The sequence below is a fragment of the Varanus komodoensis genome, unplaced genomic scaffold (genome assembly GCF_004798865.1).
Source record: "Varanus komodoensis strain SLA01 unplaced genomic scaffold, ASM479886v1 scaffold3, whole genome shotgun sequence".
Classification (NCBI taxonomy): Eukaryota; Metazoa; Chordata; class Lepidosauria; order Squamata; family Varanidae; genus Varanus; species Varanus komodoensis.
This window is the reverse complement of record NW_025335761.1, coordinates 11,407,552-11,425,170: the sequence shown is the minus strand read 5'-3', so window position 1 is coordinate 11,425,170 and position 17,619 is coordinate 11,407,552. Positions and strand designations below refer to the sequence as shown.

General features: G+C 43.3%; 1 protein-coding gene across 10 annotated transcripts in view; it reads right to left on the bottom strand.

Moving 5' to 3' along the window:
• Positions 1 to 1,834: 1,834 nt before the first annotated feature.
• DGKZ (diacylglycerol kinase zeta) overlaps positions 1,835 to 17,619 on the bottom strand; it is a 127,424-nt gene continuing 111,639 nt past the window's right edge. For 6 of the 10 annotated variants that reach the window (XM_044437113.1, XM_044437111.1, XM_044437112.1 and 3 more), the window contains 5 exons: positions 16,385 to 16,428; positions 14,948 to 15,068; positions 14,646 to 14,682; positions 11,985 to 12,084; positions 1,835 to 4,993 (listed from right to left, as the gene is read on the bottom strand). In XM_044437113.1, coding sequence (XP_044293048.1) covers positions 4,877 to 4,993; positions 11,985 to 12,084; positions 14,646 to 14,682; positions 14,948 to 15,068; positions 16,385 to 16,428 — 419 coding nt within the window. In that variant the 3' untranslated portion in view covers positions 1,835 to 4,876. Of the gene's footprint in view, positions 4,994 to 9,427; positions 9,501 to 11,984; positions 12,085 to 14,645; positions 14,683 to 14,947; positions 15,069 to 16,384; positions 16,429 to 17,619 lie in introns of those variants that run through there. The other 4 variants (XM_044437108.1, XM_044437109.1, XM_044437110.1 and 1 more) reach the window with 4 other exon arrangements.

Here is a 17,619-nt window from a genome sequence, read left to right as displayed (position 1 = left end):
GAAAATTATCTGAACATCTTTAGGCTTTTTAGCTCAAGCTGGGGAATCTGTGGTTCTCTAGATGGTGTGACTCCAACTCCCATCAGCCCCAGCCAGTATGGCCATTTGGAAGGGAGCTGCAATCTAGCAATGCTGAGTCTCACAGGTTTGCCCCTCTTGTTCTAGTTAGTGAGTGAGCACCAACTACTTCTGTTCATCGATTTGTATCCAATGCTAATCCTATTTAAAGTAGACCCATTAAAATAAATGGTATTAAATTAAAGTGGATATAATAATTCTTTCTTAAGATAAGTGCTGTTTTACCAAAAGTAGTCTGCAGAACCTTCCTGAGACTTGCATTTCATATTAGATGTCATGTAATAAGGCTTGGACGTGTGTATCACCGAAGACATATGTTTTCTATCAGGTTTTCCAGAATTCTGCTGAGTGTGCATCACTGCTATGGAATAGTAATCCTTTCTGTGGCAGAAATGGATGCATCCTAGGACACTGCTTTTAAGGGGGAGGCCTTACAGTAATACTCATTTATATTTCAGAATTTCTATCTTCATACAAAGAAGAAAACTGACAGAAAAAAGGAAATGAGATATTCACAAAGAATATGAGTCAGCAAGCTAAGCTGGGAACAGAATTAAAAGCAGGCCTCGGTCTTAACTTTCAAACCACATATCCTTTTAAGAGAGATGACCAAGTACTTTATAGACAGGGTAGACTGAATGCCAAAGAGTTCTTTTCAGGAGCTCCAAACTAAACATTGCTGATTAAAAATTCCAAGCTATATTATGAACAAGAAACTCTATTACGAATGAAAAGGAAAGTCTGATTCATGTGTACAGTCTTGCTCTTGGGAGCCTGCTGCCCCCTACCAGAATAAAATTGATGATGTAGCCTTCAGGGGGTCCCTGTGCTGTACTGCAGACACAGGGCTAAACAGAGAATTTTCTTCTTTGCTTTGTGCTAGATTTAAGCTGCAATCTAAACTACATTTACTTGGAAGTACTGGTAAAATAAACATCACTTACTTCAGAGTAAAGATTGTTAGGATTCATACACCGGTCACAGGCATGGAAAATAATGTTGGGAAGTAAACAAAAAATGGACGTAGAGAGCCAAAATTTTGTTTCTGGGGGTACTACTTGCCTGGTGTCACATTGCCAGTTTTAAACTGGGCAGAAACCATATCCCTAAATGCGCATTTCTTTCACCACACATCCCTTCTTCATCAACACCAGTTAAGCAGCATCCCTCTCATTGAGATAAAAGTGGGGCCAGTGGAAGTCAGTGGAAGTTTGAACGTAGTGCTTGCCAGCTTCACACTGCCGTACCCATACCCGTTTCTTCTGGATCTCTCTGCTCAAGTAGGTGGTGGAATGACAGTCTTACCTACACCAAATACAGCCACCTGTGACACCAACTAAAGCCAAGGATGAAGGTGACAGTGAAATGAAAATGAAGAAAGGAGTTCTGTTCCCAATAGCAGACTCTTCTTTGGGACCTCTCCAGAGGAGAGAGATGACATCTTGCTCTTCACAGTGTTAATATCCGTTTTTATTTCTCACAGGAAATGCTCAGCCTCCAATGCTGCAAAAGGTAAACTGTTTGGAGTGCCATACTCATCACTCACAATAACTGCAAGGATGATGTTTGGGGGGAACCTACAGATAACATGCAGGGGGGAATCAAATCTGTACACCCCCCACCCCAAGATTTAACAGCTACACTAAACAGTATGCCTTGTCCAGAAAATTAGGAAGCCACTGGATTTTCTTGGAGCACAGAACATCTTTTCTATTAAAAACTCCATCACTGCAAGTAGAAAGAGAAAGACAGGAAGTAAAATGTCCATCATTATATTTTAATGGCAAAACCCAACAAAACGTTTAAACTGTCAAAGCCAATAGAAGCACAAGCTTCCAACACAGTTACAAAAAATACAGTCAATCAAATGTGTCCTATAGTCTGAATCTGAGAGACAGAAGTAGGTATTGCACAGGGGAAAAAAAATCCACCCTCAAACACACTCCTTCCCCTTGGAGTAAAACAAGCCAAGGTTTGAATTGCACAGCAACTCAGCTTAGGACACACACACACATGCACAAACACACATACAGAGAAGGTGGGGAAACAGTGTGCTTTGAACTACCTGTACAAAGTTCAAGACGACATAAAAAACAGGGTGGGCAAAAACAATCGCAGGCTCATGGGGTTCAAACACTTCCAGGGGATGGCCTGTAGACCAATCTATACAAAGCATACAATTAAAGAAAACCAAAACATGAGCCCTGCCACAGCTCAGGGGTGGGGTCCTTTGTACATCAGGACATTCTCTTTCACCTGAGCCATATTATCCATCATCTAGGATGGGAAGTAGCCATTATTGTTACTGCAGCTGTGCAAGGCCAAAAGCTTAAACTGCCAAAAGAGCCTTTGTTATTTTACTGCCACACCTCTAAAGAGGAAAGCAGAGAAAAAGTATGTCATAGAGATGAAATCTGAATGAATGTCTGGTGTAGGATTGTCAACATCTCATCCGGGGACTATGTCCATAGCACTGTGCAAGACTGCTTGTGTGTGGCCTTTACTGCATGGTGTCATGTCTAGATGCAGACCAGGAATATAACTCCACAAATGTATCCAAATGGATACAATCAGCAAGTGTCAAGATTTTGGTAGCTATCAACGGTTCTCAATACCTCTAAAGTCAGAAGAGCATTAGGTGGGAAAGTAAGGAAAAGCAGTCTTGAAGGATGATAAGCTTCCAGGAAGATTCAAGTTATTCCCTAATGAAGGATGAAAGCTGAATGAACTGTAGCAAGTTCCTGACCATAATCCTGTTAAGCCTTCCAAAATGTAGAAAATCCTGCCAGATCTTTGCAGTTCCTCCTACCAAATTTAACCCTTGCATCTATAGTAAACAAATACTGATCCGTCTTGTGTGCAGACTCCTCCCACAAGCTTGTCTGACTCCCATGTCCCCTAAAAGGTGGCAGTGTAAATAATGTTAAGTAGGCCACACATAACCTCCTAATACTCAGTAGTCCTTCGCAGACCCATGTCGTTATGATCCTATAGAAAGACTGTAAGACTAATGATCTATCAATCATTTCAGCAAACACCTTTGAGCACTGAGGTTTAGGCATTCTTGCCCTAAAACGAGAGGTGTACTCATCAAGTGTTTTGCCAACAGCTAGCTCTGTCTTCCCAAGGCTCAGTTGTATTTTCCATCCCGTAACTCACTGATGTTATTAGAACTGCAATCCTGGCTGCAACTGCAAGTCACTGGGCCTCTCTGTGAGTTTTTCTCCCATTCCATATGAAGCCAGGACCAGGCCAGCTGGCTGCCTCTTCAGTATGTTTTGAGGATGACTGAAATTAGCTTTACAGCAGCTAGAGATATGCAAGCCAGTTAAAGGCAACGGAACCAGAATACTTGGGAGAAAATGTAGACCTCCTTGTTGAAAACAAGATTCCTATTGCTCGTTCCTGGCCATGCCAAAAGAGGAGTTCCTCCAACATTAGCTTTATGTTTTGGTTAAGCAAAGAATTTAGGAACCAAAGCAAGATAGAAGGGAGTGCCTAACAGATTACAATAATTCAGAGCAACCTTGAGAAATGGAATACTGTGGAGGTCAAGTGTATATATGAGTATGCCCAGGAATAAACTGCAAAGACAATTTCTGTTCAGACAAGGATTCAAGGAGACTATGCAGGAACTTCTTCATGTTTTATGGCTAGCACTTCCAGCTACTGGTCCCTGCATATAAGGATGCAGTATACCATTAGCACTGGCTGATGGTTTCCCTTTATCTCAGTGTATGATTATATGACCCTGAAAGAAGAGAACCCCCTACTGAGAGCCCTTATTTCCTAACTGACTAGCACTGATGGCCTGCTCAGGGTAATGCCTGACTTCAAAGTGGAGTGGGAAGGCAGTACATAAAAATGGAGGAGGGAAACTGGGGGAGTAGGAAAGATGGGAAGGAGATACGTTGCTCAAAACAACTAGTGCAATAGGCTCAAGTCAGCTTGGAGGAGCTTCCTCTAAATTGTAGGGAGGGTGGGGTGTGGTCTGGTGTTCCCTGGATTATACCAGGCACTTGTATCCTGTAATCCTGCAGTATGGGACACACAGTATTGAGCTAACAGGAAAAGCAGGGAAAAGAAGGAGAAAAATGCAAGTATATACTGCATTTGGAAGGGCACAAGACTGGCCTATGATTTGCTTTGGTTACTTGGACTGTCTATGTGACTGCCATGCAAGGTCCACACAAGCAGCTGAACACTGGTATGTTCACAACAGAGGCAGAGCTCTCTCATACCACCAGCATTCCCATTGCTACGTTCTGCTGTGTTTCAAAACATTTGTCAGCAACCTTCTAGCAACCTTCTTCTAGGAATGAGTATTGCTAGGACAATGGGTAGTTCTGTTCCAGGTGAATCTATTGAGAGAGGCAGCACCCACTGCTGGCAATCAGGGGGACAGATGGAACTGAGCAACAGGTGACCTGAAAGGGCTGCAGGCATCACACTCCAAGCATCAGGGCAGCACAAGTGGGAGTTCCTTCTGCGGTTGGAAGAAACCAAGAGCTTTCTTCCCAATGCTTGAGGGAGTAAGTGGCCCCCAGTAGTACTGGCGGCCAAAAGAATGGAACAACAAGCAGCAACAGAGTCCCATCCATGGAATGTGGTGGCAGAAGGAGGGGGACATGGAGTCAGCACTGCTCAACACCCACTATGCTAACAGATAACAGTGCCAGGGCCAAGCCCAAACAATATTCTGGATCTTCCCCATGCTGGATATTCAAGGAAAGGCTGGCCAGGCTCCTGCACGGCTCTGCTCATCTGCTCCCTCGGCAAGGATAAGGCACGCTCAGTGCTACACAGCTGTCTCCTGATCTTCCCGTTGGATCATCTGGTAGTGCTGTCGATTTTCGAGGTAGGCAGCCAGGTCAGGGTCATTTGCCTTCTCAGCTCTGTGCTTGGGTGTGTCTCCCTGAGGGTGGGAAAAAAAAAATCAGCAGGAGATGTTAGAGCAGAAGCAATCTTGGCTGCCATGCAACCATCACCCTTTTCAAAGAAACTGGAGCTCCATCAGCTCCACCATGACCTATTAGATGCATTTTTTAAACTTATACATTACCCATCCCAAGATATGAGGGCTTGATTGAAAAGGATTTTTAAAAATAGCCTATATTTGTGATGCTGGGCCCCTTTTTATTAGCTTTTCATTGTTACAAACATAAGAAAAGCCATGTTGGATCAGACCAAAGGTCTGTCCAGTCCAGCCCACAGTACACATGACGGCAAACCAGCCGCCCACAGGATGCCTCAAGCAGGATGGGTGCAAGACCTCTGCCTGCCAAGCTCCTCAGCAAGAGGTCTATGCAGGCAGGCCACTTCTGGTGAAGGAGGTAGCACATAGCTAGCAAGGCTAGCAGCCGTGGATAGCCTCCTCCCTCATTATTCTGTCCAATCCCTTTTCAAGCCATCCAGATTGGTTGCCATTACCATTTCCCATGACAGTGAATACCATAGTTTAACTGTATGTTGTGTGAAGGCATACTGTTATCTGTCCCAAACCTCCCACCAAACAGCTTCATGGGATGACCCCACATTTTGAGTGTTATGGGAGAAGGAGAAAAATTTCTGCCTGTTTACTTGCTCCACATCATATATTATTTTAAACAGCACTATCATGTTTTCCCTTACTTGCCTTTTTTCTAAGCTAAAGGGTCCTCATGGAGAACTGCTCTAGCCCCCTGATCATTTTGTTGCCCTTCTCTGTACTTTTTCCAACTCAGAGGTAAGGTGACCAGAACCGATGCCCTTCTCTGTACCTTTCCAGGTTAGGTGACCAGAACCAAACACAATATTTCAAGTGTGGTTGCACCAAATATTTGTGTAAGGGAAGTAAGATTTTGGCAGTTCTATTTCCTATTCCATTCCTAATAATGCCTAGCAGGGAGAGTGCCTTCTTCACAGCAGCGAGCACTGGGCTGACATTTTCAGCAAGCTGTCCACCACTACCCCAAGATCCCTTTTCTTGTTCAGTCACTGCTAATTAAGAGCCCATTAGTGTATACTTGAAGCTGGTATTTTTTGCTCCAGCAGGCATTACTCTACACCTGCATATACTGAACTGCATTTACCATTTTGATGTCCATCCTTCCAACCTGGAGAGATCCCTTTGAAGCTCCTCACAGTCCCTTCTGGCATTAAACCCCCTAAAAAGTTTAGTGCCATCAGCAAACCTAGCTACTTCACTACTTACTCCTAATTCCACATCATGTATGAATAAGTTAAAATGCATTGGTCCTAATACAGAATCCTGTGGAATTTCACTGGGGACATGTCGCCATCGGGAGAAATTGCCATTTATTCCAACTCTGTTTTCTGTTCTTTACCTAGTTAGTGATCCATAAGAGGACCCCCCACCCTTTTTATTCCATGACTGCTTAGTTTGCTCAAAAGCCTTTGGTAAGGAACTTTGTCAAAAATCTTTTAGAAGTCCAAGTAAACAAAGTCAATGTGTCTATTGGCACTCTCAAAGAACTCTGATAGGTCAGTGACTTAAGACTTCTCTTTGCAGAAGCCATGCTGGTATTTTTTCAGCAGGGCTTGTCCCTGTCTGTGCTTACTGATTTAATCATGCTTTTAAACAGTATCCAGAACAGATAATAAGCCAACTGGCCTGAAATTGCCTGGAATCTCTTTTTTAAAAATCTCTTTAAAGAGTGGTGTTACACTGGTCATTCTCCAATTTCCTAGTACAATGGCTAATTTTAGGGACATGTTAAATATTTTGGTAAGAAGTTAGTGATTTCATGCTTGAGTTCTTTGAGAACTCTGGGAAAGACACCATCTGGACCCGGCAACTTGCTGACTTCTCAGTAAGGTTGAGAACTTCATCTTTTGTCACTACTATCTGCCCTAATTCCCCAGAGTCCCTTCCAGCATATAAAAGCTCAGGGACAGGTATCTGCTCTTCATCCTCTGCTGTGAAGATTAACAAAAAGAATTCATCCAGCTTCTCCATGATCTCCTCATCCTCCCCCTCCCCCCTTAGTACTCCTTTAATTCTGTTACCATCCAATGACCCAACTGCTTCCTTCGCCACTTTCTTTCTTTTGATATTTTTTAAAGAATCCTTTATTGTTAGCCTTGATATTGTTAGCTACATGCTCCTCATACTGTTGCTTTGCTTCTCTGATGTGCAAGCTAGTGGTCCTGTCTGTTCTTTTCTTTTGGGCGAGACTTCCATTTTTTAAGGAAATCTTTTTTCTCCCCAATAGGTTCCTTGAATCTATGCATTAACCATGCTGATGGTTTCCTGGACTTTGTGCTACCTTTTCTCAGTATGATCTGTGCTTCTGTTATAGGGTTTTTGAGTAATCCCCAAATGCTTTGAAGTGATTTAAACTTTTCAATTCCTCTCTTCAGCAGATACAAATATCCAAGAATTGTGAGGCTCTGCTTTTACTTTCAGAATCCATATAATTTCACAGGCAGAGTTGTCGAATTATTTGGCTGCACCATCATTCAGTCCTACTTACTCTCAGGAACGCACCAGGCTTTGAGAGGTGTGAGGGGAGCATCTCTTTCTCTCTTTGTATGTTTGTGTGCACTGTTTGTGTGTGTAGGTACAAAGAAGGATAATCAAGTCCTGAAATCTCATCCCTTCTCCCCTTGAATCCTCTTTTACAACTCCACTTATTTTGCAGTCCTGAAATCTACATTGCCAAAGAAGTCTTGAAAAAACACAGATAATGAAAGAGATTGGGAACCTTTTAAAAAATCTACCAAGCATCACAATTATTCTTATCTCACAAGGCCACTATTTGGTATATTCCAAAGAGGTGACAAATGCAGTAATAATAGTTGTGCAAGATTCTACATGTGCTGAAAAAGTGGCAATGTATGTATATTTTTCCATAAATAGGTGGGGTGGGAATGGACTTCTTGCTTCTAGGCACAGAAACAAGAGAAAAACCCTGGAAGAGATGAATGGATTACTCTGGAATATCTTTTTGCAGATACAGCCATGGCCAGAAGAAGGCTCCCTAAATATGTCTGTGACTACGATATTTGGAGTTCACTGTTTCCTCAAGAGGCAGAGGAGGGGCAAGATTGGAAACCCGAGAAGCATCCTGGGAAAGGATATCTAGGGACTGTGAAAAGATTAGCAACTGACAGCTATATAGTTCCTCAAAGGCCTATTTGCATGCCACCCTTCCTCCTGCTGGCTCAACTAACTACTTGTTGGGAAAGTCCTGTGTTCATCCTTATTTGAGTACATACATGGGAAAAGGTGAGAGGTTTGTGCCATGTTGCATTGTGTCATGAAATCTTGCTCCATGAAATCTCACGGCAGCAGCTATTTTTGTGGCCTGCAGAAGCCAGGATAATGTGAGTGAAAGGAGTGTGCAGGGGGCGGGGGGCTGGGGTGAGGTGTGTGCCTGGGGAGTGCCCTGAAATACCAGTCCTCCACCTCCCACCCCCACAGCCTTGCTAGCACTCCTGGATCCCTGCGGAGGCTCACATTTCACGAACTTATTGCAGCCATCTGGACTGCGTCCACTAATGAACTCCTGCACTCCATAAAAAGCAAATCTGTTAACAGCTTTCAGCCATGTCTCCCCCTCCTCCTCTCCTCCTCCCCCATTCCACAAACCTCCCCCTCATTAACTACCCCCACACTCCACTGGCGCTGAACGAACTTACTGCTGAGAAAGACCAAGGAAACCTGGCTCTCTGCCGCCTCCATTGAAAGTGGGAAAGGACGGGCCTCTCACACTGGCCCTTGCATCCCAGCAGGGAGAAGGCAGTCATGGCAAGGAAGGAAGGGATCCTGAGTCCCAAGGACAATCGCCAGCTATATTTCATTGGTATGCACAATGGTTTCAGACTTGCAGGGGCTCCATCACACACACACACACAGCTGTAGAAACAAGTACAAGTTCCACTGCCCCTCCCTTCTAATGATGGTGAGACAAAGGCAGAAACCAAGGCAGGCACAAACCCACCCACAAAGTAGAACCACAGGTTCACATACAAAAGAGGCTCCTGTGCAGATGCAACACAGGAGCATCTTCAGCAGGGAGGGCTTTGCGAAATGAAATTGCTCCTTTCCTTTTGCAACAGGGAAAGCAGCAGGGTGAATTTCTCTTCCTGAACACGGAAGAATCTAAGCAAGGAATCAAAGCTCCCGGGCACCTCCCAGCCACTGTGATCTGAAGTACTCTAGTCACATTGTTAAATAGTTTGGTCATACCATTAAGCCATGCAACTATTTGTTAAGAAAGAAGGCATACATGAGCAAAGGCAAACCATGTCACAGCAAAGCACCTAGCAGATGCCATCTTAAGATACATAGGCATGTTGATTTTATGGCACAGTGGCAGCTAGCCAAGAAACAAAAGCAACTCACAATCACAAAAGTGCATGTTTATTTTGTGCTAGTCTGCTCAGTTTTGGAGATGAATTCCTTCCTCAAGAGATACCTAAAACACAATACCACATATTATAATTTTATGCAAATATAGCCAAAATATACAGCACAAAAATACTATGGCTTAATTATCTGCACGCATTCACAAGCACACTACAAATTTCAAAGCACAACTGTGAATGGACACAGTTAATTACTCCTTGGCATTTTCTGTGCCATTTTAGTTGTATGTGCATAAAATTATATATTCTCTGTGCTGTAACACATTTAGAAATGGATGCAGTTAAGTAGTCTATAACATGGGACTGCAGGTGGTGCAGTGGTCTATAACATGTGATTGTATCATTTTGAATTTTTGGCTACTTGGTAGTTCTCTGTTTTTGGTCAGATTGGCAGCTAGGCCATGTCATGTGACAAACTGGTCTTATGGGAAATGCAGCAAGCCACATGTCTCTCACAAACTCAGACATGTGCCCTGTCTCAGAAACTGAAATCCTGTTGACCCAAGCTATGCTGTCCCTTTCATCTTGCAAACCAATTTCTTTGCAAGGCCACACACAAATGGCCAAGGAAAGAAATGCTTTGTGATGTTGGCCAGAATCATAACTCCATCTTCCTCTCTGAAATGGTCTCTTTTCCATTCCTATGGTTGCTCATTCCATTTCTAGCTAAAACCACTTTTTCTTTGGTCACACCACAATGCCTGAAGCATTGGCTAAAAGTTAGGAGAGCAAGGGAGCTGCCAAGAATTGACTGTAAAACATCTCACAGTTGGCAAAACATTTTATTGCTTGTCTGAAATGCTCCAGTGGTTTTATAGCTCCATTAGCATCAACTCTGGTCAGGTGAACTCATAGGCCACAGGAGCCTTTGGCAACATGACATGTCGCATCCTGATTGGCTAAGCTAACTGCTCAGCTTCAGGTCACAAAACCAGCAGACACCTAGGCAGGACAATTCACAACTCCACTGACCAGAGATTGCATGTTCGTTTCTACCCTATTTCTGGCAAGCCCCTGGAAGCCTCTTGGGTACCGAAGGATAACTTCGGTACCCAAGGCTATATAGCAAGGGGACAGCATATAAAAACTTTAAATAACTAACTAACTAACTAACTAACTAACTAACTAACTAACTAACTAACTTCAACTTGCTCTGCAATTCTTTTCTGGCACCAAAACATAATTGTGTCTCAACTGCTGAGCCCCAAGATGCTGTGACTCTCTGACATTAAAGAACACATCATTCACATAAGGTGACAGAAGCCATCCTTACTGTTCTGGGACCGCGTGTTTTAATGCCCTCACCCACATGGAGGAGTATCCCCCAACACAGGAGACTTGACAGTCTGCAGCTGGGAGAGGGGAAATTTACAGTGAGATTGTCCTTAAAGTGACCTCAGGGAGTGGGAAGAGGAAAATGAGACACTCTGACCCCTCATTTAGAAAAACAACGCACTGGCAGCATAAGAGACAAATTTAACTCTGAGAAAAGCTCATGTTGCACAAAATCTCCTTATAATAAATACACTGCGTGCCTTTCCTTCATCTACTCAGAGGTAAGCATCTTAACTCTATGTTTCCTGCAATCTTTCTGACTGGCACCATCTCAGGATCAGTTTATGTCAGTGTGCAAAATCTGAGCCCCAGGGTTGAGTCCAGTCCACCTAGGGGCCAACTCTGGTCCTCCAGGGTTTCTACCTGGTCACACCCCCTTTCCCTCAATCAGCTGCCATACAATGGTTTCCCAGCTTCTGTGCAGTTTTTCCCTCGTTCTAAAAGACTGAAATGCATCTCCTAAGGCAATAAGGGCTTTCAGTTAAAAATGCTGGCATTTTGGCCCTGTCTCTTTTGTCTTCATGCATCCTCCCCGGAATGAAGTGCCCAGGGACACCCCTGGTCTATAAATTTAGCTGAATCAGGCAGTGCATGCTTCTTCCAACTCCAACTAAAATTATCACAGTGATTCAGATTGCAAAGGATCATGGCAGTGTGCTTGTGTGTGTGTAGGGGAGCATATCAACATGTTCCAAGCCAGAAAAGAACACTCTCCCTATACATAGAAAACTTCTATATCAGGGAGTCAGATAGACTCAGCCTTTCACCAGGACACCTATTTCTTCTGCATGTTAAGTAAGGTTGCATACCTGTAAGGAACTTTCTTCAAGTGGACATCTATGCATTCACGCATAGGAGCTCCGCACCTGCCCAGGGCTTGTCGCTGAATAGAGAGAGTTTCCCTAGCTAGGCATTTTTGGCAGGAGCCCTGCCTTTATATGCACTCAGGGAAGGGGTGAGGCCCCAGCCAAAAATGTCTAGCTAGTGAACCTCTCCAACAACAAGCCTTGCGCAGGTGCAGAGCCCATATGTGTGATGCACAGAGACAAAGAAGAAGAAAGATTTGTTGCAGTTATTTTAGGAGACTGCCTGAAGCTATACAAATCTAGGAAACATTCTACCTGCTAAACACAGAAAGTGGCCCCCAAGATTTTGTTCTGCCATTCCCAATATTCACTTGTCTTAGCGCAATCTCTTACCTGAAGATCAGTTTTCATCAGTGAAGCCCCAGCCTCCACAATGTAATGGCAGATAGTGCGCTGACGAAGGGCTGCAGCCTGGTGCAAACTGGTCTCACCACTAGAAAGAAAAATTAAAATGGAAGACCAGGATCACCAGCACATATCTGCTCCTGCCCACTTCAAGCAGTTTACAAAGATCCAGTAGAGGTTTGGATGGAGCCTCTCTCTGCACATGTCATCATGCATTTATGGAAGATGGAGAGATGGATGGAGTAATGCAAACAGTTGGGAATGATGGCAGACGGGTTGTCCTCATATCATCTTGAAGGAATGGCTGAACAGTGAAGAGAACAGACTAGGATGCTTCTCCTCTGCCATTCCATGCTCATTCCTCTCTGCTTGCTGCAAACTTAATGTCTTGAGCTTACTGCATTGCACAATTTCCAGAAGGGTGATCATGTTAGCTTGGTGGTAAAGAACCTCAGGCCCAGGGGGCCAAATCCAGCTAAATTTGTTATTGGCAGCATGACCTTTAATTTAAAATATCGTGGTATTTTGCCCCTACTTCTTTTGCCTTTGGGTCTCACCACCACTGGAGTAGAGCCTGAGTGGACTTTTCCAAAATGGAATTTAGGCTTCAGGCTCTGCACTGTTAGCATTGTGGAGAAAAATGCAACAGTCTTGTGGCAGCTTAACAACTAGCAAATTTATTCTGGCATAAGCTTTTGTGAGCACTTCATCAGACACATGTAGTATTTTTACCTCAAACTGCCAGATGCATATATGCATGCAAGGGTAGTACGAAGGAAAGATAAACTGCATCATCAAAGTAAATTGAATTCAGAAAGTACAGTGATAATTACCTTAACAGTTGCCATTCAGAAAACCATGTTGGGTGATAACACAGACATCATTGCAATGGTGGGCTAATTAATATATTTGGCGTGATTTAAATAAATTTTAGTCACATACAGAAATAGAATGGAATCTGGGGATGTGTGACTCTGGGAAATCTGTTTTGTTTGAGTCCAGCAGACTTCTGCAGCATTTTTGAACTGACAATTGGAAATGAACCATGCTAGATATCTTCCTGGTTCTGGAAATGTTCTGGACATAGTTGTGAATTAAGATCTGCATATTTGTAGAACCATTTGTGCAAATAGGGTCTTCTGTGCAAATAGGGTCTGAATCTTTAAATGTGTATAAGTGGGTTTGCACTGTTAATCTTTTATCACATATGCACTCCATTATGTAACCACAGGCACTGCAGAGTCCTTTGGTACATATCCTTGTCAGTTTCATTCTCTCACTACTAGCTTGCCATATTCCCAGTACCACAATGCATTTATCATTCTTGATCTAGTTCAGCAATGTCACTACCATTTTCTGTTAGGATTACATGATTTGCACATATCAAATAGACACTTTAAAAATTATTTCATCTCCTATGATTTGTACAAATCTAGTTGTGGATTTGTAGCCTCTTCCCCCTACTTGTTCTCTCACCAATATTATACATGAGTTTTCCCTTGACTTTTTTTTAAGTTTAGAAAATTGGCACAAACCATGGACCCCAAAATTAGCACAAATTTCCAGGTCCACAATTTGAGCAAATATTCTGAGCTTTAAAAATCCCTGTGTGTGTGTGTATGCATGTGCGTGCAAATTTGCAATCTGAAGTTGACTGTTCAGGAATCTGTTGAGGTGAATTACCATGGATGAAAGCTTAGCCCTGAATACAATGGTTAGTCATTAAGGTAGTCAGTAAGGTACAATGGTTAGTCACAAGACTCCTTATTGTATTAAGCAAAGAAGCTGAAGCAAGGAGATAAATGAAACTTTATAACCTAAGCAAAGGCCTGGGAAAAGACTGAAGATGGTTCCTGCTTCAGCAGTTACATCTGGGCCAACTTTTTCAGTGGCTGCACCTTCCTCCACCCAAGTAGACCCTGGCTCCTGAGCTAACTCTTTCTTCTGAGTAGCTCTGGGCAAAAAGGTCTTCCTGTAGACAGGTGGATGCCCCAACAACAATTCTGTGTGTTCTGCCTGGCCCAGGTCTATCCCCACTAGTGCTCAGGTGAATCCCTCTGCGGTGAGGAAGACAAGTCAGAATCATGGCAGGACTTGGGATGGAGTCAGAGGGCTTGCTTAGGATTTCAGGTGAGCATCCCTGCAACCAGACTGCTCAGACTGCCCCATGCCTTCAGCAGGAATAGGATTTGCTAAAGAAAACCATTCCTCCCTGTGCTCTCTAGAGTTTGACAGTCAGTGGAGGGAAACAATAACTTTGAAGCTAATGTGAGAAAGATGCTAGGAAAAGTGCAGGCTCTTTTCTTTACTCAAGTACTTCAAGTGCTTCTGCCACTCCCTTCCTACAGGTATCCAGCATGCTGTGATGAACTGCAGGAAGTCTACCATCCTTGGGAACGTAACTGCTGGGAGGGAAACAGACCATTCATCTTCCTTTGCAAGAAGATGTCCCTGTGAGAAAGACCCCCCTTATCCCCTCTCCCAAATCCTGCCTCAAATAAAGCAACTGTTCCACTAAGATGGCACTGGTCCTGCCAGGAGTGTAAGGAGGTGACAGGGATGGAAAAACAGGGACAAATCTTCTGCCTATTTCAGGGACAGACCCTGATGCTGCTACTAATCAATTTCACAACCCACAGAGGAACTTACTTTTCTTCTTCTGTCATATCCAGAATCTCTGCAGGCGCTGGGGACAGAGGAACAAGAACAAAGCAGTGAGGCCAGTCAGCATGACATGGCAGCCATGCCGCTTCTTGTTGTTCTACCACAGGCCAAGAGTGTGCAACAGCATCCTCACCACCTCCTATATATCCCCAGGGAAGTCTGGGTGCAATCTGTCTGGGTGCAACCCAGTCTTTGCTTACTGGATTGCACCCAGATCAATGCTCAAAGTCACCCCATTTACCCAACACAACAGTAAAGTACTCTGTACCTTTACTGGCCTGGCTTACCATTCTCAATTATGTATTTGACAAGCTCTTTGTTCCCTGATTTGACTGCATGATGCAGGACTGTTTGGCCCATGTGATCGCGCATCATCAAATTCTTTCCAGCTCGGTGGAGTTCTCTGAACTACAGCAAGACAAGACAGCTTGAGATAAGCTATAATGTAGATTTTTTCAAGGTAGGTTTTCATCAAGGTAGTTCACCAAAAAGGTTAAAAAACCCAAACAAATAAAAAACCAAAAAACCAGTAACAGTTTGGTAGGAGTGGGAGTTAGCAGCTGACAGACATTCAAAACATTGTTCCAGACAGAAGCCATTTAAAAAAAAGGTTTTCCAGAAAGGAATGTTTTCATCTCTCTTTTAAAAGGTATCAGTGTTGGGCTTGTCTTGATCATCATACAGAGGATGTCTCATAAAGCCAGGATTACAAAGCTTTACCCCTCACTAGTACAAAAGTCTTCTCACAGTACAGGAATATGGGGAAAAAGCTCACTTTTGCACTGGAAGACACAAAGAAGTTCACATAGCTGCATAACTTTGCCCATTTGTTAGTTTAGGATTCAGGGTGAAATGATGCTTTTTTAAAACAGCAAGAGCAACTAGGAAATCTCATCACAAGGTAAGAAGTTTCTAATTCTTCTTTCTTGGCTACTGATTCATATACACCTCATGGAGTTAAAGACAACACTATTAAAATGGCATTATGAAAAAACTCTCATGGCTGTGTCTATTGCAACAGCCACCGCTGAGCCCACTGTCTCAAAGTTAAGCATGAAATGAGACATGTGACTCGCTGAAGTGACAAAGGCTTCTGACTTCATGCTGATTTACTGACTTTATGCTGTCAACACAAAACATTGCATTCATCATAGGAAAGTCTATGAGGGAAGCCACCTCAATAATCTTCTAGATGGGGTTACTGTGACTGTATAGCTAGGTTGCAAGACTGCCATGTTCCTGAAGTCAGCAGAATGAGTAAGTTCTTCCTAAGCAGAAACAACCCTATGCCAAAGTCACTCTTAGTTGCAGTGCAGATGAATATGGGATGGGTGCATGACAGAATGCGGATCTTGTACGTAAGATTCACTCAAAATGCTATAGGCCTCCTGCAATCCTCCACAACCCCATCCTCCGAATACCCTTAATATACTCTTGGTTTACCACCCTAACTGCAATATAAGGTCCTCTCAGTCAGCCTGCTAGGGAGTCCATTGGGCACAGGAAAGGAATACTTAAATGGAAGCTCACACAGCTGGAAGAGGGCCATCCTGTGGTGAAAGATAACAAGCAGACCGACACAAAAAGACAGCTGGCACTATGAAAGGAAGCCACTAACAGTGTTGCGTCCAGCACTAGAGATATGGGAGCCACAATGCTCTGGAGAAGGTTACCATACCCTCCCCAACTTTGCAGCTTGGGTCTGAGCAGATGGTAGCTGTTACCTTGTGGAAATCGTTATTCTTGGCCGCATCTATCAAAGCATCATCTGCAAGGAGGAGAGACAGTTCAGGATTACAAAACCAAGGAGACAGGGAGAAGGTTGGGTGTATGTGTGGGGACTGGCCAGTATGATCATGTTAAGCCAATGCTTTTATGATCTGCATGGGCTGCTGGTCCCTTTCCAAGTCAAAATCAAATGCAGGTGTTAAACCACAATGCCCAGATAGGCTTGGGGCCAGTTTACCTGAAGGCATGTCTCCTTCTGGCACTCTAAGATAATCTTTAGATGCCTTTCTCCAGGTGCTCCCTCCAAATTAAGTGAGACAACCATCTACTATGGGCCTTTGCAATGTGGAATGACCTCCGCAGGGTGGCTATTTTGGCCCCTACTTTGTGGCCTTTTTGGAATCAGGTGATGACCTGGCTTTCTCAGGCCTTTTCACCTTATTTTCCCAGGCTTTTCCACCCTTCAGTTTTTCAAATTGTGTTGATATGTTTTTAGAACTTTGCTCTGCTGCTGGTTTTCTGTTTTAAAATTATGAGTTTACATTTTAAATTATTGCATTGTGTTGTTTTGTCTAGCAAAACTACCCACAGAGCTTCAGCTAATGGGTGGTATGAAAATAAGACAGACTTATACTCTTGATAAATGTACACCTGATCTGGATCACATTCTAGAACTTCCTTTTGCCTAGGAAAAAAGATGTAAAAGGCAACAAGTGGTTTAGTCCTTCATAAACTTTTCTGGACCAAAGCAACAAATTCTCATTATCAGTTGCCTAGAGTTGCAAAGAGTAAGGGAAGAATAAGGATGGAGCAGAGAAACAGAAATTGTTGATCCTTAGTGTGAAGGTAGCATGTTCTTCCATTAATTCAGTTTTTACTCATATATACTACCTCTATTTTTACTATCCAGATTTCAGTGGTCTTCCCTATTGTCACTCTTTTCCTATTTGGAAAGAGAGCATGAGTGTGTTGTTAGATGTTCTCCCTGCACAAACTACATACCTGTAATATGAATTTCTTGTGGAAATTTTAAAACTTGACTGGTGGCTTGGTATTGCATTTCCCTTTTCCTCTGACTGCAAACCTTAGCTGGGCAACCATGGGAGTGGATGCTGATCATATGACTTTGCAAGAGCTCCAAAGCTGCTGTGAGGACCAGGCATGCACCAAAGATGGTTCGCATTATCATAAGACTCAGTGTCTCACAGAGGCTGTGGGGACTGGGAAGAAT